Consider the following 24,196-nt stretch of genomic DNA (forward strand, 5'->3'; position numbering starts at 1 on the left):
CCTTGCAAGATGTTCAAATTATTTACCAAAGTTGGCAAGGGAAGAGGGCACACAGCAGGAGGGTGGGTCAAAGAAATATATGAGTTGCTTTCTCAGATGATCCAATGCCTTGTCCACATATCTTCTCTCAACAGCTGCTTTTATCGGCTACTTCAGAGAAATGTGGAAAGCCCCCATAATGCACCTTGTGAGTTCTGCCAAATAAGTGAAATTCTGGCAGAAGCAATAGGGGGAAACATGCTCCCCAGTTGGCAGTCAGCTTAGGGATAAAGTTTGATGGCCATCATATATCTTCTGTCAATTCTTTGCCCGCTCCATAGCACGACTTGGAGATTTATATTTAAATTCAAGAATCAGTTTTAATGTTCTTAAAAAATATATGGCCATTAAGTATTTTTCAGGTCCTTGTTGTGAAATTTGTTTTTTAATTGCTCAATTTCTTTCCAGAAAATATTTTCAAACATTGTGGGTTCCGAGGAGATATTCTTTGCAGATATCTTTCTGCAAAAAAATATTTTATACCTTTTATACTTTATGCAGATGTATTTTTCAAATTAAACTCATACCCCTCTGTCTTTGGTTCTCATGATGACCTTTGATAACTGTAGAATTAAAATCTTATTAATGTGACTCATGATATTAGGAGATCGCAGGACAGACTTTCTCAATATTTGGCAAATATATAGTAAAATACACAGATTACTTTTGCAAAGAAAGTATTTTCTATTATGCAATGCTTATGGGTGCAGAGCTAAAGTATTATTTGGATCTATTACATCTTAATAAATAGGATTCTTTAAATTCTAGGCTCCAGAACAAAAATTCAAAAGAAGTCTCTTAGTACAGCTTTAACACAATCTTTATACAAAGACTCCTTCAGACCAATGAAAAATCTACTTGATCCATCTTTTTAAACTGTGTTTATATTTATTTAGAAGTTTTGACTGATTCTGTAACATTAGACAACACTAAGACATTGGAATGGATATAGGTTTTGGTCTCTAATATGATTTTTAAAAAATACATTTTATTTTATTTATTTGAGAGAGAGAGAGAGAGAGAACATGAGTGGTGGGAGAAGCAGAGGGAGAGGGAGAAGCAGGCTCACCACTGAGCAGGGAGTCCAAGGCAGGGGTCAATCCCAGGACCCTAAGATCATGACCTGAGCTGAAGGCAGTGACTTAACCAACTGAGCCACCCAAGTGCTCTCTAATATGATTTTTTATATTTAGTCACCAATAAGGAAACTGAAATAAATCACAAGACTATACACTAGGTAAAAGATTTGAATTCTGGATGTAGATAGGGCTTCAGAAAGAACTGGCTTCAGGTTAAGGGATGGTCTGACTTAAAGACCATTGTTTTTATATGATTATATAATATGATATTATATGATAAATCCAAATGACTCATCATTTTTATAAATGATTCACTGGTGAATTTTCTTCAAATTTTGAATTACAGATTCTCTATTCAAGCTAACTAGTTATGATAATGGGGGCAAGGAGGGCCATTGGCTTTGCTAATGGGAGGAAGAAAAGTGGAAGCAATAACCAGAGGCAACATCTTCCCATCTAAAAGATACCATTTTTATCACAGAAAACATAAATTATAGCAATACTGGGCCAGTATAATAATATTATATATAGTTGTCATCTTAGCTGTATATTTGCCTTCAAGAGTAAGAAGATGAATTTCTCAATATTTCATCTCAAGCTACTCTCAGGTTATTTTTTTTTTTTTTTTTTTTTTTTTTTTTTTTTTTTTTTTTTTTTTTTTTTTTTTTTTACTCTCAGGTTATTACATTTGAGGCAAAATAATATTGCAAATAGGGCACTTAAGATTTTTGAATGTAAATGGGACAGAAATTTAATACAAAAAAATAGGGTACATAATAGACAAGAAAGGGATACAGTTATTTTACTAGTTCAGCTAAACTGAATAAAATGGAAACAGATACAAATCACTAAGAAATTGTTAGGTATACTTTAATTGCAATCATAGAGAATTCCACAAAATAAACTTGAATTCAGTCACAAGTTTCACAAGCTTATAGATTATTATTTGAGTTAAGCATTAAGAATAAAAATTAAAACTTAACTTTACAGATTAAATTTGCAGCTATGCTGCCTTGCTAGTATTGAAATAAGTGTGTTTCTTAAAAATTGTTTTACTGGATTATGTCAGAAGCAGGGCAGTGTTCCTTGAGGAAGCAGAAGTTCCCTCCTGGTCCCATCAGAATGAAGCTTTCACTATTCTGCCCTTAAGAGGCTGGGGTGGTCGGTTGTTGTGCTGAATAGGGACAGCTTGGTCGCCTTCAACATTCGACAAAAGACTTCGGAACTGAGCCAGCTGGGAAGAGGGATAAAATATTTAAAGAATCAAAGGCTATTAAAGTTATACAAAGGACTTTATTTCCAGTATTAGTAATGCACTGATATTTAGAAAACTAAGTTGCTGATTGCAATAGTCTCATCAATGGGAAGGGAGGAAGTCAAAAATTCCTACATATTTATTTGAACTAGGTATTTGGTTTAAATTGTTAATGATTGACTGGATTCGAATGCCAACTTTCTCAGAATGTCAACCTGGCTACCTTGGCTGAGTTTCCATATAGTAAAATTACAATAACATTGACTATATTCACTGTGCTATACCTTTCTACCCCTGTGACTTATTCATTCCATAACTGCCTCCCACTCCCCTTCATCTATTATATTATATCCATCCCCCAACCTCTTCCCATCTGCAACCATCAATTTGTTCTATTTATGTCCTATTCTGCTAGAAATCTAACCTCTTTAGAGTGACTGAAGCTATGGCTGAAGGCTTGTTTTTTAAGCCACAACATATGATAATTTATGAGCTCTCAGAATAATCACTTTCCCATCCCAAAATATATTCCTACCTTCTACTTAAGACATCACCTTACAAAGGTACCCAAAAACCCCTGTCAGTGAATGTAGACAAACTTTCTAAGAGTTCCACAAAACATCAACTGGCCTATAAAACCACAGAGATGTGAAAAAAAAAAATCGCTGACTCCACCAAAAGTGAAAATAATGACTACACCTAAAAAAAAAAAAAAATGGTGTGCCCTCAACGTTTCAATCCTAAGTATAGAGTTAATATAGGTGAAATTATACATGCATAATGTAGTATGGAACAGGCCCATTAAATAGCTGATAGGAAAAATATGAAACACCATCAGCCACTTACACTGGGTTGTTGTGAAGATTAAATAGGTTAATAGATACAAAGTTCTTAGAATAGTGCTTGGCATGTAGCATAAGCTCAAAAGGAAGTGTCCATTACCAGTAGGCTACAGATATCACCTGTCCTATAGGTCTGTTATGAGAATTGGCTGGCAAAACATGTTTGTAAAGCACCTAGTAAAAGAGGTCGCTCAATCAAAGGCAGTTATTATTATCATAATTATAAACAATAATTAAGGACATATTTTGCTGGATAGTTAATAACAGAAGTTTCAAAGAAGAACAAAAACCCTTTGTCAACTCTCAGGGTATGTCAGTTGCGAACCATACTTCCCCCAAATTTTAGTAGAACTTCCAGGGACAATCTTTTCTTTGCTTATGAGACTCCTAGGTAGACACTTAACAAGGCTGGATTTTCCCTTATTACATTGGAAAAGACAGCAGGAGTTCAGAATCTCCCATTTTTTTTTTCTACATAAAGTATAAAACAGCATTATAATACACATTTCTTTTTGATTGTTCAACAGAGCCATGTCAGAAATGAATCTTTTCCACTAGGAATAGACAACAAACTTCTCAAAAATCTATTTGACGTCATAATGTTCCCCGTTAGTGCTCTGAATTGAAGTGATACTCGTGCTTTGCACTACCAGTTTCCCCTCTTTCACCTTTGATACGCTACCTGTTCTGGGCTGATACCGATGCTGTCCTTACAAATGATCCAGCTTACACTCTCATAAAGGGGAGGATGAGTCAGAGAGCCATTGTAGGTCCAGTAATCCAGGGATGAAGGAAGGAGAATAGAAGGGTCAAAATTTGTGAATGGGGCTCGTTTGTTCTGGAAGAAAAAAGAAAAGTAATATATTATTATATCGTGATTTAAAATACTTATATCATATACATATATGATATCTATGTTATATTATTTTGGTATATATGTTGTTTTGATATTTTAGCTGAGAATTTACATTTTCTACTACACAATATACACTGGTGTGTTTGTAGATATAAGCAGTAAAAGTAATAGAAGACTGAAAATTTGCTACACTGACATTTTGGCCAACCAATCTTCTTCCTTCCTCATTTGGTTGAACATAAAGTTTAAAATGCTTTAAAATAATCTACACTCTCTAAAAGATATTTCACTTCCAGGATAAGACATTTATTATTTCTATAGGAATGATGCCAGCTACTGTTCCCGTGGCAAAACTATTAGCATGCACATTGGTTATGTTTTAGCCTTATTCCATTTATTCCTATTTTCTGTTTTGATTGTTTGTCAGTGGCATATTAATGGTATCTCAAAAGGATACTCTTAACTCCTGCATTTTTGTACCACTGAAGAGACAGACAATTTTCTTCATGAAATGGGGAAAAAAAATCACTTTTTGTTGGATATAGTTTTTAAAGAAAATGTAAATGGCTGTGGAACCTGTTCTTCTATAGACTTCATCCTGCTAAAATAGATAGATAAAAGAAAATAACTGGGGAAGAGAAAAAAAATCAAAACAAATCAAATGCCTTAGTCAGAGACTTTCCCAGAAGCAAACAATATCTAAGTAGTACCTTGATTTTCAAATTGGTAGCTTCTGCTCTAGGTTTCCTACTCTCCACTTCAAATATGTGACTAAACGATTTCAGTAGTTCTGTGGATTCTTATCCTCTGATTTAAACTAACATATTTAGTCTACTGACCTTGGTTTTAACTGCGTTTAGGGCATCCAGCACTTTCTGCAGTTTTGGATTGGCTTGATCAATCTGGAGATAAAAAAAAAAAATGTGAGTTAGAAATTGTAATAAAGTCAAACTGTGTTTAGCTAATTTTTTTTTTCCGATTAAAAACAGTAACTGAAGGAAGGGAAGACACTTTCTTTCTGCTTTCAGAGAGGGAATTTTGCTTGGCGTAGGTCCTTGCGGGCCCTTGTGCTCTATAAATGAATTGTTCATGATGTGTAACTGCTGTCAACCAAAAAACAAGAAACTGGCTCAAGGGGCAACGCATTTATTGGAGATCAAAGAATCGCAATTCGGGGCACACAGATTGGGGTAGAAACCCGAACAGCGTTCCAATTTCAGGACAGAGACTCGGGGTATTTGTGGAAGAAAAGGAAGATCACATAAGTAGTTTTTGAGAAGGGTTCATGTGTGCTGACCAGCAAGGTGGGATTCGCACTTCACTGATTGGGCAGGTGAAGTGGTCACTATGCAAAAGTTCACTTTTATCAGTTCTGTCGATAGGCTGTTCTCCTTCTTGCTGACTTCTTGGGATGTTGGTGGTTTGGCCCCAGCACAAGGAAAGTGGCAAACAAAAAGCTCGATTTTAATTTAATATGGTCAAGATGTTCAAGGACACACAAGTCAAAATCCCGGAACTTAGCAAAATCCAGGAACTGTGACACCAAACACAACCTCTTACTTTGGGCCTGTTTCATTAGTTATAATCGGTACAGTGTTTGGTGCGTTGTAAGTGATCAATAAAGGTTAACTAGAATCACTATAATTCCAAAAGTTAGCCACCTAAGTGCGATATTTATAATAAGAAACCTGTTTATGACACAGTGCTCCTAGACCCCTTGGAATTTCCTAAGTGATAGTGATAAAGGTATCTTCTGTTATGTTGACTGGGGGGACTTTTGAACTGAATCTAAGGATGAGGGCTGGATGCCAGGAGAACCAACTATGCGATTAGAGGGTTGGAACTTTCAGCTCTACCCTCAGACCTCTGGGGACGGGAGAGGGGACAGAGACTAGAGCTTGAATCAGTTGCCAAAGGCCAATGATTTAATCAGTCGTGGGTAAATAACGAAGTCTCCATAAAAACCCAAAAGGACTGGGTAGAGAGAGTTTCCAGATGGGTGAATTTGGAGAGATACAGGGGAGACAGTGGGCCTGGATAGGGCGAGGATGCTCTTTGCCTCTGCCCATACCTTCCTCTGTGCATCTTTTCCATCTGAGTTATATCCTTGTGTAATTACCAGTAATCTAGTAAGTAAAATGTTTCTCTGAGTTCTGCGAGCTGTGCTAGCAAATTAATTAACCTCTTCCAAGCCAAGGAAGAGGTCATGGGAAACTCTGATTTATAGTCAGTCAAGTCGGAAGCCCCACTAACAATGTGGGCTGCAGACTGACACCGGAGGTGCGCGGGGGAACTTGCAATCTTGTAAGTCTGAACCCTCAACCTGTGGAACCTGAGGCTATCTCTGCATGGACACTGTCAAAATTGAGCTGAATGTCTGGATGCCTGCTGGTGTCCAAGAATTGCTTGCTAGAGGTGTGGGGGATATCTGCACATCGGAATTTGGGGAGCAGAACCCAAAAGACCCAAGTATACCCAATTCAATAATAACTTCCCTATAGAACTTTTCAGGGACTCTCCTAGAAAGGATTTAAGCAACACCAGCCATTTTAAACCTTAACTGAACTTTCTTTATGGGACAATAATCCTCTTAATATTTTTTCCCTAATGATGCATTAAATTGGTAAATTCCTGAGCCTGTGAAATAGGAAGTTTAGAGGAAAAGGAATTTGGAAAATTTGGAATATAGAAGTTCCCTCTCCCTCCAACACCTTCCCATTCTATCCCTACCTGAAACTTAATTCTCTTAAGAAGGTAGAAGCCAAGAGAAATCAAAGCAGCAAAGTACTAGGGAGCTGTTTGCTCACCTGTAGCCATGAGTAGAATGGAAACATTTTCAAAAAAGAAAGACTCAAATATCTTTTTGCCTTATTTTATACTATTTTGGTGTCTGATTGGTAAGAAATAGTGTTAGCCGATCTCTGTAACTCTCTGTAACTCACCTTCATCAAAACAGCAATAATTGCCAAACCATCAGCCTGTGAGACAGCTTCAGCAAAGCTGGAGTACTTTGAAGAATTCCAGTGAACTATGTGAAGCTAAAAATAATAATGTGGTCAGTTAGTTATTTATACCATTGTGAAGAGAGAACGTTGTAAATTAACTTGTTAATAGATGAAGATGTGTTTGGCTTAGATAACGTTTATGTGAACCTGGGTCCAGCAGATAGGAAGGGTTATGTTCTCACTCTTAAGAAGGGTTATGTACATTGAGTAGAGCAGGCAATTTGCAATTTCTATGGAACCAGTGAATAAAATTTATTTTCCCGTAATATCACAACTATTCAGTATTACTTCTTTTTAAAAATTGTTTTGGTATGAAAAGATCAGGAATTCCAACTAACTAGTTTTCAACAGAACTGAAATAACACCTGTCAGGTGAGGTATTTTTTAGTAACTTTATGAGAAGGGGTTCCTGGACAATCTGAGGGTCTTGGCCCAAAACACATTCTCTTAAGCACATCTAGGCACCTCTCGAATCATCATCTCTAGCCTAACCTCTCTATGGAACTCTAGATCTGAATATCCAGTATGTCATCTCGGTATCTTCTTGATATCCCCGCATGGATGTCTAATAGGTATCTCAAACTGAACATGGCCAAAGTACAACTCTTGACTTTTTCCTTGCCAAAACTCTTTAATTTTCCCATTTTTGGAAAAGGGACCACCATCTACCTAATTGCTCAATCAAAAAGTACAACAGCTATCATTGATTTCTTACTTTCCCCACTTATCAACAGCCATCTCTCAGCACATCTCATAGATTATACTTCTTCATTCAATTTATAACTTCAAGTTTTTTTGCATTAGTTGCTGATTTTTTTCTGGAATGTCCTCTGTAATCTGTCAATGGCAGCCTTTTGTCTTGAATTAGGGCTGAACACAAATGCTATTACTGAAAGAATCCTTCTTTGATCTCCTAATGTAAAGAGATCACTTGGTCAATCATATTACTTTACATTAGTTAATTCTCCCCATACCACTTACCTAATTTCTCTTGCTTGCTCTCTTTCTCTCACATTCTTTCTCTCTCTCTTTTCCTTCTCTCTCCTTTTCCTCTCTTTGCCCCAACTCCTGCTCTCCCTCTCATTTTCCCTCCTGGCCTCAGTCACATGTTGAATTTTGTGGCTAAGCACCTCTCATCTCTAGCTTGGATTATTTTAATTTTTCTTAAAGTAGATGAGAAGATCATTGACTTAGATTTCTTAGAAATCGGTGTGTCCAAACTTGAACATTTGAGTAGGAAGCAAATGGTATGGTCAGCTCAGAGTCAGAGCTTTAAAGGAAAGCATTAGCCTCCTCTTGAGCCTAGCCTGATGTGGAGGTAACAGTTTTTTGAGGCATCCTGAAGAGAGTGATGGTTCTTGGGCTCAGGAGCTCAACTCCAAGTTGCCTTTTTCACATAAAAAAATTTCCTTCTGTTACCAAACTTAGTATGTGTGTGTTTGATTTTAATAGGGCCTGGGAGTTCCTTCTAGGGATGAGAAGGCTCATTCCTTTGGGGCCCTTATAATGGTGACTTATGCAACCAAGCAGCTGCTTCTGAAAGCAATTCTCAGTGTAATTATCTCTCACTTACTAAGTGACATTACCTCTCCAGAATATTTGACTCCATCCACTGTGTGTTCAGAACCATAGTCATTGGTGCTCCCCCAATGAAAATGGAACTGAGAGAGCCTATAGCTTGCAGAAAGAGGACCACCTTTCAGCACTAGAAGAAGAAAGGAATTACCGTTAGTTTTATGATCACAAGCTCCTGCTTATCTTTGCATTGAATATAAACCAACACTAAATTGGATTAGCTAGAACTGAGAACAAACACTAATGCCAAAGTTTTTTTCTTGTGGGATTTTCTCCCTTATATCCACGATGATGGCATTTATATATATGATGTGTCCCTGACCATTGCATTGGGTTATTATATACAGTTCTCAGCACATGAGCTGTAATTTTTATCTTTTTCTTTTTTTCCTCTTCTTTTTATTTTTTAAAAAAATTTTTTTCCCTCTTCTTTTTAAATGTAGACTTCACACAGTGTGGAGCCCAACATGGGGCTTGAACTCACAATCCTTACAACAAGACCCGAGCTGAGATCAAGAGTTGAATGCTTAACCAACTGAGCCACATTGGTGCCCCTAATTTTACCTTTTTCTGCTGCCAAGGAAGTATATGGGAAGGTGAGCGAATTATAGTTTTACAGGGCTTTCCCTGAATTTTTCCTGAAAAGAGATTTTCCTGAATCTGCTTTAACTTTGCAAGTTCATTCATTCATTCTTTCAACAAAGACTATGTAGGTAGTATTAAGATCTTTAGTAATTTATTTTGAGTAACAAATTACACATCACATACTTTGCAACTAGTCAAGACATAACGTGTATGTTGACAACTTTGTTGAGAATGCCTGTCCAGGGACTAAGAGAAAGTGCCAGTGGGGCAATGAGGTCACTTTAAAAATTTTGATATTGAATGACTGTCATTTTCAAGAGTCTATGTAATCATATGATTAATTAAACACACATAATACCAGATCTAATTTAATATTAACAATGGACTTAGCTCCAAGTTTCGCCTTTTGTCAGTAGAGCTGTCTTATGAAATTATCATTTAATAAACTTTTTTTAAAAAGATTTATTTATTTATTTATTCATAGAGACACACAGAGAGAGAGAGAGGCAGAGACACAGGCAGAGGGAGAAGCAAGCACCATGCAGAGAGCCCGACGTGGGACTCGATCCAGGGTCTCCAGGATCACACCCTAGGCTTCGGGTGGCGCTAAACCGCTAAGCCACCTGGGCTGCCCATTTAATAAACTATTTAAGAAACATTTATGAAAATCTTACCGTGTAGCAGAAAATGTGCTAAGTTCTGAGGTATGAAGAATTCAGTCACTACAGTCTTGTAGGGGAGAGGGAGATAGAAGAGTATACTTATGAACAGAATAAATCTTGCAAGGTTTACGTATGACTCATTTTCTTACTGGTACCCAAGCACTTTATAATGATAGAGTCATTTTTCTGGCTGCAAGAAGTAAATCTGTTCTTCACTCCATTTCTCTTTCCTATTGTGCTCCTCCATCCTCATTCCAATTAGAAAATATTTGCCTTTTCAGTTTCTGTATTCACCGTGATGGCTTATTAGAACTTCTTGGAAAAAACTCAGTTTATTCAGAGAATGTGAAATGAATGCAAAGTTACTAGAGACCAGAAGAGATGGAATGGTGCTATGGAAGAGAAGAGCTAAAAAAGACAGAGCTGTGGGGTTCCAAAAATCATCTTTACCACTTGGGGGTTTTGCAAAAGTCCAGGATGCTTCACCAGAGTGCACAAATTTACACATATGCACTACACATGTGCACAAAAAGACTGAAGATGGCGTTTGTGTTTTTTAAAGTCCTATTGTTTAAATTTTCCTAGTAGAGTCAAAGACAATATAATCAGAAAGGTCTTTTGGCTCACCTGATCGGTCATCATGGTCCTCATAGTTTACGTGGAAAGAATGTCCCACGTTGATTATTTCTTTGGCTGTGGCTGGATTGTAGGAGACACTGATAGGCTTAAGAGAGGTGTCATGTTTGGTTTCACTGGTTTTAATGTCAATGGGAGATTGGTTATTTCCATTTGCAATGGGGTACAGCTTGCCCCATTGTTCAGGACCTATCAAGGCAAACACGTGCATACAATCAAAAACTTGTTAAGTGTTTGACTCCAAGTTTTAGGAGTATAAGTAGCTCTTTGCTTATTAGACTACAATTTATTCAGGCATCTTAAATAGTATTCTGTTTAGCTTAACGAAAATTCAACATTTGAGAATGCACTTTTCTATACTATCCTATAAAATAGTGTATTTGTCAACACAACTATAAATATTTTACTATCAGTAATAGACTTCTAATAGACACACACACACATATATGGAGAGAGGGATTGAGAGAGAGGAAGAGATGGAGAACACATTTTGTAAACAACCGTATTTCAAAGGACAAGTGCTAAGAGTATATGCAAAGTTATTTTAGTCATTCAAGTCAGGCAGTTCAAACCTTTAGCCTATGACTAAAGTTATTTTATTTTACTTATATAATTTATTTTTTAAAATGCTCAATACCTCTTTTTTTTTAAAGACCCTATTTATGTATTCACAAGAGACACAGAGAGAGGCAGAAACACAGGCAGAGGGAGAAGCAGGCTCCCTATGGGGAGCCCGATGTAGGACTTGATCCCAGGACCCCGGGATCATGACCTGAGCCAAAGGCAGGTGCTCAACCACTGAGCCACCCAGGTGCCCGCTCAATACCTCTTTTATTGGAAAAGGCAAAGAGCTATTACTTTGATCTACAGGAGCAGAAGAACTCTTACCGTTTTTGTCATCATATCCCCAGTTGGAGCTCGACATGATCTTCTACTTAGTTTTCTTTGCTGCAAACAAAGATAATACCTGGAATAACTGACTGAGAGTCAGCATGCGGTAAACAACTGAAACTACCACTTGTGGGTTTTTATAGAAACTTCTCTGCCTTTAATAAGCCACTATATCATCATCTCTGCCTATCAGGAAGTGTAGATAAGTTAAGAAAAAAAAAGCTGCTCGTAAAAAAAAGCCCACAAAGGTCAGAGCAGTTCCAATTGTTTCATTTTCTTATATTGTAAGAAAGAAATATCAAAATCATAGGTTTTATAAAACCAAGCTCTGTTTCTTTCATGTGAGTAGATGATATAGCTGAATAATATCCCCTATGAGTCTTTGGATTTCCAAAAGTAAAATTGGATTTGTGCACTTGATATTTCCAATGTCACACTGGCTGGATACTTCAGCAATAATACCAACACTATTTTAGTAAGGAGAATAATGGGTACGTTTACAGGATGATTGCAACTAGTAATTGCAAATTAGAATTAGTGATTGGAAAATTAATTCTTTGTAATATATACTATCCATAAAGTACATTTCATAGACACACAGGATGAGAATAAAGTCCTTCATTTTAGAGCAATATTGGAATTCGTAACTGGAGACGGTATTATTATTATTTTTAAAGATTTCATTTATTTATTCATGAGAGACACACAGAGAGAGAGGCAGAGACACAGGCAGAGGGAGAAGCAGGCTCCATGCAGGGAGCCTGATGCAGGACTCGATCCCGGGTCTCCAGAATCATGTCCCGGGCTGAAGGCTGCGCTAAACCGCTGAGCCACCTGGGCTGCCCATGGAGATAGTATTATTAATATTGAAATTGAAGATAGCCCAATATTTATTTTACACATCAAATTCAGCTCTACTGGAATAGAAATCGTTCTTTTGATGTTTTTAAAAAAATATTTTATTTATTTGACAGAGAGAACGAGAGAGCACAAGCAGGCAGAGAGAGAGGGAGAGGCAAGCTCCCCACTAAGCAGGGACCCAGATGTGGGGCTCCCTCCTAAGACCTCGGGATTATGACCTAGGCCAAAGGTAAATGCTTAACTGACTGAGCCATCCAGGCTCCCCCTTCTTTATGATTTTTAAGGCAATTTCACTACCACCACACACACACAAATCCTATCAAGTAAAAATGATTATTTTATAGTTGAGAGCTATTAAGGGACTTCTCCACAACTAGTAAGAAGCCAAGAAATCAAGACTTCATCATGAGCCCCATGTCCAGTTGCTTTCTTTGCTATACCCTCTATGTGAGCTATGAGATGGGTGATCCCCTAATTCTCCTTTTACACCTACAATTCTCGTAAACCCAATTTAAGCCAGAACCGAGGTGAGAATTGCCACCTGTTGAGTGATAAGGAGATCTATGGGACTTTCCAAGTAGGCGAAGAAAACCAATTAGCATGTGTCAGACTCTGGCTGGATCCACATATCTGAGGCTCTAAATATGTTCAAAGGAGTACAAGCAGAAAAATGAGCTTCCATAGTAATGCTTTTTCATGCCATGGTGGTCATTAGGGAGTGTCTCCCTTCACACTCTAGAATTGTCTGAGGGGCCTGGGCTCCTGAAGGAAGAGGAAGACTAGGTGCAATAGCAAAGCTGACTAGAGACACATTGTCTGTCTCTTTTTGGCTCACAATGGCCAACTGCCCCAGCCACAGAGTGGACTATGGCTCATGAACATTGTGGGGAGAGTCTACGCTTCCATTCTACGCTCTATTTTTTTAAAGTACCATATATTGAGAAGGAGCTATTACTTAAAGGGAGCTTTTTTTTTTTTTTTTAAAGTACCATATATTGAGGGCCAAGTATGTCTCAAGGCTGTGCTGAAAACTTTACATGCACTAATTCATTTGATTCTTACAGTAACCAAATTAGGCATTAAAATCTGTATTCTGCGTTAGAAGAAGGCTTTCTAGAGGTGAAGACACCTCCTAAGGTTACAAAACTTGTAAATGGAAGCTTACATCCCATAAGCCTAGAGTTTAAATCTAGATCTAACTCCAAAGCTTATACTCTTTCTTAACTGTCCAGTGTCAATAAATGCCCAATGACCACCACTTGATTCTATTTTGTGGAGGATTGGATTAGTTGATCTGTTGTGGTCTAGCTCAAGTGGATCATTAGTCGGAATTGATTGTTGGGCTTCCTTCATTCTAGACTTAAGAATCTCAGTTTGGCCAAAAGCTCATGAACTCATAGTAGAAGGTCCGCTTTGCCTTGTACTTGCTTCCTAATATTTGCTATTTTGCTAAAAATAATTAAAAACAGAACCACTATATTAATCAACATATTTGAAAAACATATTTGAAAAAGACGACCTCTTTTCATTATATGATTATGTGATGATTCATCACATGAATATTTTAACAGTCATATGGGATGGTCATTCATTTCAAATTTTTGGCACAAAACTCCTTTGAGCCTTAACTATTATGACCTTTTATTCCATTACACACCTGGGTGTGTTTGTGTGCAAGCAGAAAACTATAGAGAGAGGATGTAAAATTTAATGAATATCTATGGTTTGAGTCCTAACACCTCACCCATTTACTTTCACCCCTCTTTTTCTGCTTACAAACACTGCCTCTTCCAGCTTAATAGCCTCCCCCCAGGGTACTATTTCAGAGCTGTGATCTTTAGACTCTTTTTTTATACCAAAGGAGTTCAATCTACACAGCCTCTGCTCTTCTAAACTAACACTTTATTTCCTAAGACTATGAAATATGAAAGATTATTCATTTTTCCTGATAAAATATTCCAAATAAGCCTAAACATACTTGAAAATGAATCAGGAGCAATTAGGCTGATGGAAAAACTATTTTTTTAAAGTAATGCAAAAATACATAAGTAATTTTGGTAGAGAATTGCTTAACTAATAACATTAAGAAGTAACTTGATACTTTATTATATCTCAATAAAGCTGAGGAAAATAAAAATAAAAAAGGTTTTAGCACTTTATAGAGATTTTTAAATGTTGAAAGTATGATGTGCAGGAAGTTTAACTTTCATAAGTATATTGGTCCAGTTCGAAAATTTGATGAAACCATACTAATGGGCTGAGGGGGGGAAAAGAAAGGTTTCCTTTGCTACCAAATGAAACAGAATTTCAGAGGCCAAATATTACAGAAAAAATGTAAAAATGAAATGTTGATTATCTTAAGGGGATCCGCCCTTAAACTCTATGCCACAGTTTTATCTCTTGACCTTCATAATAAATAAAATTCATGAAACAAACAGAAATATCAAGAGTGCTGGAAGATTGACTATTATGGGAAGAAGTGTTCCCTGTGCGCTCATGCTAGGGGATGGCAGGCTGGCTTTTTAGAAAAGACTAGTTTTTATAGAGCAATTTTCATCTGCCAAGTCCTTTAAAATAATGAGCCCCACTGATCCTAAAAGCAGACCGGGGGATTAAATTAGTCTCATCTTATTTTTATTTTTTATTTTTTTAAGATTTTGTTTGTTTGGGAGAGAGAGAGAGAGAGAGAGGGAGAGAGAGAAAGAGGAGATAGAGCACAAGAAGGGGCAGAGGCAGAGGCAGAGGCAGAGGGAGAAGCAGACTCCCTGCTGAGCAGGGAGCCCAATGCGGGGCTCAATCCTAGGACTCTGGGATCTTCACCTGAGCTAAAGGCCAGTGCTTTACCGCCGAGCCACCCAGGTACCCCTCATCTCACTCTTAAAGAGGAAAACCTGAGGCTCACAAAATTCAAGGAGAAGAACCAGGATTTTAATCCCTTTCTGGCTACCTTGAAAGCCTGTGTGGGGACGCCTGGGTGGCTCAGAGGTTTTGTGCCTGCCTTTGACTCAGGGCGTGACCCTGGAGACCCGGGATGGAGTCCCACGTCGGGCTTTCTGCATGGAGCCTGCTTCTCCCTCTGCCTGTGTCTCTGTGTCTCTCAAGAATAAATAAATAAAATCTTTAAAAAAAAAAGCCTGTGTGTGCTTCCTCTTCTCTATACTATGATGCCTTTAACAGGCTATCTATAAAACATTTGCTGTAAAGTCAGTTAATATTTTTTGCATTTATTTATTTATTGAGTAGCATCAATTACTTTGCTGGAGATTTTTCAGTGCCCTGCAATGTTTTTCAAAAAAGCAGCACCATTTCCTCAGTGTTTTACAAAATTTAGAAACCACAAGTAGCTGATTTTTACATTATAAAGTCTTAGCATTTATTTGAACTTTTTTCTTCTAGTTTCCTAAATGAATGTTTTCCTCTGATTGCTCCTTTAACATTTTAAAGTTAACAACATGAACTCTTATGCAGGTGAAGGGATTACAGTGAGTCTTGTACTTCAGTTTATGATTAAAAATAATGCTCTGGCATAGAAGGATATAAAAATGGGAAAGAGGGCTGTGTTTCAATACGGTAGAGATCTGCTAAATACAGCTGGCAAGAAATTCCAAAGGGAAATAGCTGTTCTCTAATACTTAGAGTTCTACAAGGACAAGTGGCTTCCTTGGGATCCATATTTTCCCCCAAATAAGGAAATCAAGTGTCATTTTTAACTATTAAAATTTGGCATGACTTATCACATTGCTGCCTAAGTTCCCTGCCCCTCTGCAGTGGTATTGTTCAGGGAGGCAAGATAAACTTTATATCTAGTGGAGAAGAGGGTCATGGAAAATGATGATATTCGTTCAAACGTTCTGCAGTAAGACAACTGGAAATTCTGATGAATCAGTTTCAATGGCAGGATGGTTTATCTGGATCTCACAGCTATCATTTTGCCCAAATTGGTCTTCTCTTCTACTGAAATGTCTTACCCACTTTATTCTTTCTAGTGAATGTCTTTATTTTCATCCATACTTTGCACCGTGGCACCTGGGTGGCTCAGTCAGTTAAGTGTCTGCCTTCGGCTCAGGTGGTGATCCCAGGATCCTGGGAGTGAGGGCCTCATTGGTCTCCCTACTCAGTGGGAGGAGTCTGCTTCTCCCAATTCCTCTGACCCCCCTCACCCCCTGCTTGTGCTCTCTCTCACTTGCTCTCTCTCTCTTTCTCTCTCAAGTAAATAAATAATATCTTAAACAAACAAACAAACACGTCTGCACCCTCTGTCTGGATTGCTCTATATCTAGACTTTTGCACAAGATCACCTCCTCAGAGATAATTTTCCTGACCTCCAAATCCGACATATCTACCCTCTTCCCAGTCACTCTGTTATATCAGTCTGTCTTATTTCTTTCATAGCATATTTGTTGCAGCCTGACGTTATTTGCATTCTGGAATTAATTTATTTGCTTCCTTAAAGTTTATAACCACCACCTCTATAATGACACCTCCATCAAGACAGGGCCACTTTATGCTTTTTAAACCCACTGAGTTCACTTATGACATGCCTGGAAAACAATGGTGCTCAATAATATTTCACTAGAGTGGAGAGGGAATGATTAAATGGTCATTCTAACTTCAATTATTGTATTTTTATAAAGACTTAGAAGGGCAGAAGGCTTTGCAGGGACCGTGCCTTCCCGAATGCACAAATCTGAACTCAGGGGTGTGTGTCACCCAACTCATGTTTATATTTGGAACTAAGGAAAAAGAGCCCTTCCCTTCTCTGTTCTGTTAATGGGAGGAATTAAGTGACCCGTCTGTGTCTGTCAGTCATTGCCGGGAGAGTGAGAACGTTGGTCTTTAGAAGTGTCAAATTTTTTGACACTTTACAAGTGTCAAAACTTAACTCTTCAAATGTGGTTTGCACTTTTGACATAAAAATGTCAAAAATCCATACTCTCTTGGCTTTTATTACTATAATTAAAGACAGAACTTTCAACCTTATATTTCCTATCTTAGAACATATTATTTTTTTCCATTTATTTTTTATTTTTTTACATATTTTTTTAATTAGAGTTCAATTTGCCAACATATAGAATAACACCCAGTGTTCATCCCATTAAGTGCCCCCTCAGTGCCCGTCACCCAGTCACTCCCACCCCCCGCCCACCTCCCTTTTTAGCACCCCTTGTTCATTTCCCAGAGTTAGGAGTCTCTCATGGAACATATTATTTTTGAAGGCAATTTTTGATAGGCTAATGAATATTTTTTATTAACAACTAAGTCAACTCTATATAGGTGACTATTTTAATTCACGGCACAGAAGGATTTACAGTTTATTACAATTTCATGCCTTTAAAAACATTAAATTTTAAATGCATCTAGTCAACTATGATGTTTATTGAAATTACAGGTTGGAAACATATACCGTAAATACTAAGAACATAGGCTTGTGCACTTTTAAGCGAATGGTTAGGAAGCTCTTTTACTGGATGAATGGGTAACCTGAGCAGGTTAATGTATCATCCTTACATTTATTTTTATAACTGTCAAAATGCTATTTGTGTCTTATCTCTTGTAACTGTTTGGGGGAATTGATGAGCCTTTCTATAACAGCTGACGTTTTAAGCATTATTTTTCACCTAAATATAAAATAACATGATCAATGCTTTGTAAATCATAAAATATCATACAAATATAAATGATGAATTGTGGCCTCAAAAATTTTTGATTTTTAACTCTCAGGTCAATACATGATTAAGTAAAATAAAGTAGTTCAAGTGATCGCACGTGGCCTGAAATTCAAACAATTGCACAACAGAAATCTGCTTGCCCCAGGTTAAACTAAATCCTACAGGTAAATATGAAAGAAGTTAAGTTCTCAAAGGTAAATATTAATGGAGATGAAGGTCAGTCGTATCAGTCACCTTGTCAAACTATCTTTCGGGCAAACTTTTTTGGGGTCCATATTACCTAACATTGAACTTGAGATTAAAAAAAAGTTTTTGCCAACTCCCTTAACAATTTTGTTAGTTCTCAAGCTCTTTTAGCAAATTTTATCAAAATCTTTTTATCGAAGTTTTAAAAATGGCAGTTGAATATATCCTCTTAAAATAGTGTTTCTGTAGGTCACCTGCCTCAAATTCGTAGTTAAATGCACATGTGTTTGTATCTCAATGAATCCATTGCGATTGTGAAATGACCTAAACTGACTTGGATGACTAACAAATATCAAGCTCTCTTGGGAAGTGTTGGTAGGCTTTTTTTTTTTTTTTTTAGATTTATGTATTTGTGTGTGTGAGAGAGAGTGCTAGAGTGTGTGAGTGAGTGTGGGGGAGGGGGGCAGAGGGAGGGAGAGAAGTCAAGCAGACTTCCCACCGAGCATGGAGCCTGCATGAGAGGACTAGATCTCAGGACCCTGAGGTCATGACCTGAGCAGAAATCAAGAGGCAGAAGCTTCACCCTCTGAGCCATCCAGATGCCCCAGTAATTGATAGGCGTTTTTGATGTGTCTGGGGGGCTAGGTCAGTCTAGCTCTGCAATCTAATTACCAAAAGATATGTTTCAACGAGAGCAAGTCTCTGATCAAACTCCCTAAATGTGCATTTCATTATTAGCAACCTGGCACAAAATAGTCACATGACTTGTCTGTAGTTTCAGGCAGGCCCAACTACAATTAGGGCTTACCCACTGAATGTTGTTTTCCTGACATGCTTTCCCTTTTAGGAAAAAATACTGAACATTAGCAGCTACCTCAGAATATACTATTTTATGAATTAGTCTTTTTCCCCTGAAGTAAGATTTCTTCAATCCTTTAATGCTTTTACTAGTACCTAACTCCAGGAGAGAATTTTTTTAATTCATTTCTGTGATGTCCCTTTATCTGTTGGGTCAACATGCTAAAAACAGAGCGGTGACCTGCTCTTCATGGATTTTTTTTTTTTTTTAACGGTTATTTTTATTTTTATTTTTTTTTAATTTTTTATTTATTTATGTATGATAGTCACAGAGAGAGAGAGAGGCAGAGACACAGGCAGAGGGAGAAGCAGGCTCCATACACCGGGAGCCCGATATGGGATGCGATCCCGGGTCTCCAGGATCGCGCCCTGGGCCAAAGGCAGGCGCTAAACCGCTGCGCCACCCAGGGATCCCTTTTTTTAACGGTTAGATCAGATTCATGATTGAATAGAGACAGGTACAATAATCAAATGCCTTTTAGTAGTGGAAATAGCCATTGTGGCAGGCAGGAGTCTGTTATTTTATTTCACTCTTAACTGGTCCCTGTCCTAGTAGGTCTATAAAAGAAAAGTGGCAAGACACTGATTGAAGCAGTGGTTTGCAGAATGAGTCATTCAAAGGCAGAGTGCACAGAAGTGCATTACAGAGACCCTCTTTATTGATTTCAAGAGAGTGAACAAAGACACCTGATGTGGTGAAATAGTATCTATAATGCTCCTTCAATCTCTAAAGACTTTGCTTCATGACTATTTTCAGGTGTTAGCATTATTATAAAATCCTTTATCCAGGTACTCCAATTTCTTTGAGTCATGCTATTTCTTTGTTGCAAACTGGAATAATAATAATACTCACCTTGAAGGTTTTTTTTTTTAAAATGAGGATTAGAGCTAAAACCACACATCAGATGCATAGTAACAGAGAGGTTTTTTATTTTTTATTATTTTTATTATTTTTAATTTTTTTTTTAGCCAAGTGTACTACTAATAATGCAACACTTGTGTGGGCTGTGGTTCCCTAGGATGGAAGAGTTAAATGCTGGGGAGAATTGAGGACACAGGGCTGGGTCAGAGTTTCTAAGACTTTGATTGCTGAAGTATATTGTCTAATCAGCCTTGAAACCATGAGACATAATTGTCTCCAGGGCATTTTCTAAGAAATTAGTAAGGAATAAAAAAGAATGATTGATTACAGGTGCTTTTCAAGAAAGAAAAATTTTTTTCTTTTAGAATAGCTCCCTAGAATGGGGACCTTTTTGCATGTGATCTTATTTATAACTTTTAAGAAGTCTGTGATCTGGGTAGAACACATTTTAGTATCTTCACCTCAAAATGCAGAGCGAGGCTTTCATGGATGAGGAAAGGAAACCATGTATCCAAACTCAGATATGTGTTAGAACTCAGATATAAGTGTTAACACTAGAACATCAAGTCTTCAAACTCTGTCAAGTGTTCCTCCCCAGTGACAAATTATAAAATCAAATCAACAGTGGCTTTCCTTCTGTCACTTTTTACTTCATTATTACAAGGGTTCACTGATAGGGTGAGCTCCTACCCCAAGACAGTCAGTGTAGTTTCCCTAAATGTTGATACAGAGAGGGTTTTGTTTTGTCTAAGGGGGGCCAGGATGTGATGAGGGCTGTCATGTGTCCTGAATAAATGGGTGCTGTGAGTTTTTTTGCATCTCCACTGCCAGCCTGGGTAGGCCTATGGAGCTACTGCACCACCCTCCTCAAGCTCTTTCAATGCCCACCTTCCCTACATTTCTGAGAAGGAGCCATGCTACCACGTGATTTAAATTCCTCAGTTTCAGTATAACTGATGAATGCATATTTCCACATTTCCACAAACATTGGGAAGATGAAATAGCAAGATTTTAATGAAAGTCCTTCTTGATCCCGTCTCCTGTTATACAAAGAGTTACTTGGGCAATCGATTTAGCTGGTAGAGGCCATGTGTCTTATTTTGAGTTTCCTGTTTTTCTTTTAAAAATGTTTTTCTCAAGTTGCTCCAGGCAGATGAGGGCTACCTAAATATACAACTTATACTAAGCGGCTCTCTAAGATAGGTTTGGCAAGAAGTAAGTGAAGAATTTTAAGGTCTTAAAGTCTAGCTCTTCCTTCAACAGTGACTCTGTAGAGAGACCTCCTATACTCTCTGAGGGCTCCTTTAGCTTCTGGAATCAGGAAAGTTTGGAGAAGCTGCCTAAACGTGTGACTTGAAAGGCCTTGGGTCTCAAAACTCCATGGTTAAGGGTGCAAAGCTGTTAAATGAAAGCCTTCTGATCGCATTCCCTTATGCCTAGTTTATCCAGCCCTGCGGTGGAATTCCTTACTGTGCAATATTTGGACATTGCAGTAATAATCCTAAATCCTTTAAGACTGCCCCGGACTCTGCCTTTCACTAGTTGGTAAAGTTCCACATAACCTTTGTGCAAGTGCCCAAGGATTACAAAATGAGAGGATGACATGTTGGCAAGTGCTTTAGTTTTCCATCATCACCCAGGAGGCAGCCGGAACCAGTCTGGTGAGAAAGAACTCCAGGAAAAACACCTCCCCAGGTTCATGGCAATAATGCTTTTAAAAATGGAGACCCACAGAATCCAAAGGAGTCCTTAGGAGCCCTAGTGGCTAAGAACCAAGCTCCGGTTAGAATGAAGCTTATGAATTTGGATTTCCTAGGACAAGAGGGCTGATTTTATGCAGTGATTTGATCTGGGGAAGATGAATTCCTGGCAATGTTATCAATTCCTCCTGTGGTAATTCCTGGGGGCGCTAGCTAACCAGGTTTACATTCAACATTTTTCAGTGTGGTCTTATTTGCTCCTGTCCAGGCTCCAAGAGTTTTCATGGCCTGCCCCCCTGCAGAGTTGGACAAGATTCTACTGTGTGGTTGCTTGCAGCTGGCACCAGCTGCTGTACACTTTTCTACCCTACTTTTGCTTTTTTGGTTAAGATTGTGTCTCTAGTCCTCCCTCAGCTTTTGATACCAGACATAACGCCAAGGTGTTGGCTGGTAAACATGGGATTATTAATAAAGCCCTGTGGCTTCTTCCAAAGGAGCATTGGCTGTAACATAAAGTCACTTCTGGGTATGGGGCTGACTGTCATTTGTTTTGGCTACGATCATGGTTTCAAAGGAATCATTTTAACTTTAACAGAAGAGGTGGCCAATGAAACTTTACTTAAGGTTTCAAGTCCTTAAAACATAAAGTTGGAGTGGTGAGGAAGAAAGGAATCATCTTGTAGCAGCAGCTAGACATAATCGAGTTTGAAGACAGGAAAGATAGGGTATCTTTTATTAGATCAAATATTAGCAGCAATGTTCTGGCATGATGAACATACCTTCTGTATGAGATGAGAATGACATACACTGAAAAAACAGCCCAGAGAGGAGAGAAATGCCAACGATAATAGATGTGACCTTTCAGTGCCTTGGCCACTGGCATTGCGTGAAGGTAATCCTAGATCCCCCATTTTTCCATTTGGATGTAGCGGAGACTGACAGGGCAGGTGTCCTGCCTAAGGCAACCGATGTATGATTTGCTTTCAGCCTCCTTCCTATTTGCCTCTTCCAGAGGCAGCTGGAAAATCCAGGCCTTTCATGGGCTCTGCAGAGGACCTAGAGGCCAGGACCTGACATGTTCTTTGTTTCTTCTAAGGCTGCTATTGTACCAATGCAGAGATCGATGACGATGACAAATGGACAACACGTTAGAGGGTTTTATACTGCTAGTCGATTCGGGAGGATTGAAATGCAGCTATGACAGATGACTGGAACTGCAGCGTCTAGATGAAGCTAAATTGAGCACAACTTAATCCCTTCATCATAATACGAACAAGGAACAAAACAAATGATACCATGGCAGTCAGGCACGGCCACTCTGGTTGTGGAAATTAGCTGTGAATTCATTTTGCAGCTCACAGTCATCCACTCGCTGCCATTGATGTGACCAGCCTGCCTCGTTAGGCCTCAGGGCAGCCTTGAAAATCATTCAACCCAGCTCCAGTGTGGACAGGGAACGCTTGCTGGGAACTCAGTGAGCCATGGCTTCGGAGGGGATAAGATTGGGATAAACAGCACTAAATGTGGGGAGGGAGAGCACCACAGTCTGCCCTACTGTATGGTACCAATAGACTTGGAGACTCCTCCCTCTCTCTTAGTTATCCCCTGCAAGAAAAATACTAAAAACTCTTCCATGTCCCATCGAAAGATGAATGGATACAGAAGCTGTGGTCTATGTATACAATGGAATATTCCTCAGCCATCAGAAACGACAAATACCCACCATTTGCTTCGACGTGGATGGAACTGGAGGGTATTATGCTGAGTGAAATAAGGCAATCGGAGAAGGACAAACATTATATGGTCTCATTCATTTGGGGAATATAAAAAATAGTGAAAGGGAATAAAGGGGAAAGGAGAAAAAATGAATGGGAAACATCAGAAAGGGAGACAGAACATGAAAGACTCCTAACTCTGGGAAATGAACTAGGGGTGGTAGAAGGGGAGGTGGGCGGGGGCGGGGGTGACTGGGTGATGGGCAACTGAGGTGGGCACTTGAAGGGATGAGCACTGGGTGTTATTCTATATGTTGGTAAATTGAACACCAATAAAAAATAAAATTATAAAAAAAAATAATAACTCTTCCATGTCATCACTCCATTCTGCAGCCGCCATGTGCGAACCTATCCTTGCTGGAAGCTGAACTCTGTTTCTGGCCCCTGACCTGAGTCAGACCTATGGCTGTATGCTTAGTTTCAGTTCTGTGCAGAACCATGTGGGCCCCAGCCCCAGGCCTCCCACCTGGGCTCTGACCTGGCCTTTGACTTGGGGTTGGGTCCTACCACTGGGCACTGACTGCGGCCTGCCTCAGGAATCCTGCTCCTGCTCCACCCACCCCTGCCTGCCAGCCCAGCACCCCCTTGTGTCCCACCATCCTCTTATCGTACCTGGTAAGTTCTGTGACTTGATACCAACGATTCAGGTGACCAGAGGCTGAGACGTTAGGGTGGGGAAGAATATTGTCTGGGGGCCTAAGCAACAAGAGAAAGCACAGGTTGCCAAGAGCCAGGAACAGAGGCCTGTGTGAGCTCATCGGTGATCAAAAGTGTGGGGGAAAAAAAGAGAAGAAAAAACAAAAAGAAAAAAAAGTGTGAAGAAAAAATGTCTTGCCTAAATGAGAAAAAAATAGTGCATG

General features: G+C 38.7%; 1 protein-coding gene across 1 annotated transcript; it reads right to left on the bottom strand.

Moving 5' to 3' along the window:
* Positions 1-1,967: 1,967 nt before the first annotated feature.
* On the bottom strand, positions 1,968-11,578 carry CA1 (carbonic anhydrase 1). Its single transcript, XM_025433675.3, has 7 exons — positions 11,423-11,578; positions 10,526-10,723; positions 8,663-8,781; positions 7,014-7,109; positions 4,911-4,973; positions 3,898-4,053; positions 1,968-2,352 (listed from the first exon to the last, which is right to left on the bottom strand). Exons 1-7 carry the CDS (start codon positions 11,457-11,459, stop codon positions 2,236-2,238), a joined length of 786 nt encoding a protein of 261 aa, XP_025289460.1. The 5' UTR covers positions 11,460-11,578; the 3' UTR covers positions 1,968-2,235.
* Positions 11,579-24,196: the final 12,618 nt, after the last annotated feature.

The sequence above is a fragment of the Canis lupus genome, chromosome 29, assembly GCF_003254725.2.
Source record: "Canis lupus dingo isolate Sandy chromosome 29, ASM325472v2, whole genome shotgun sequence".
In the NCBI taxonomy this organism is placed as follows: domain Eukaryota; kingdom Metazoa; phylum Chordata; class Mammalia; order Carnivora; family Canidae; genus Canis; species Canis lupus.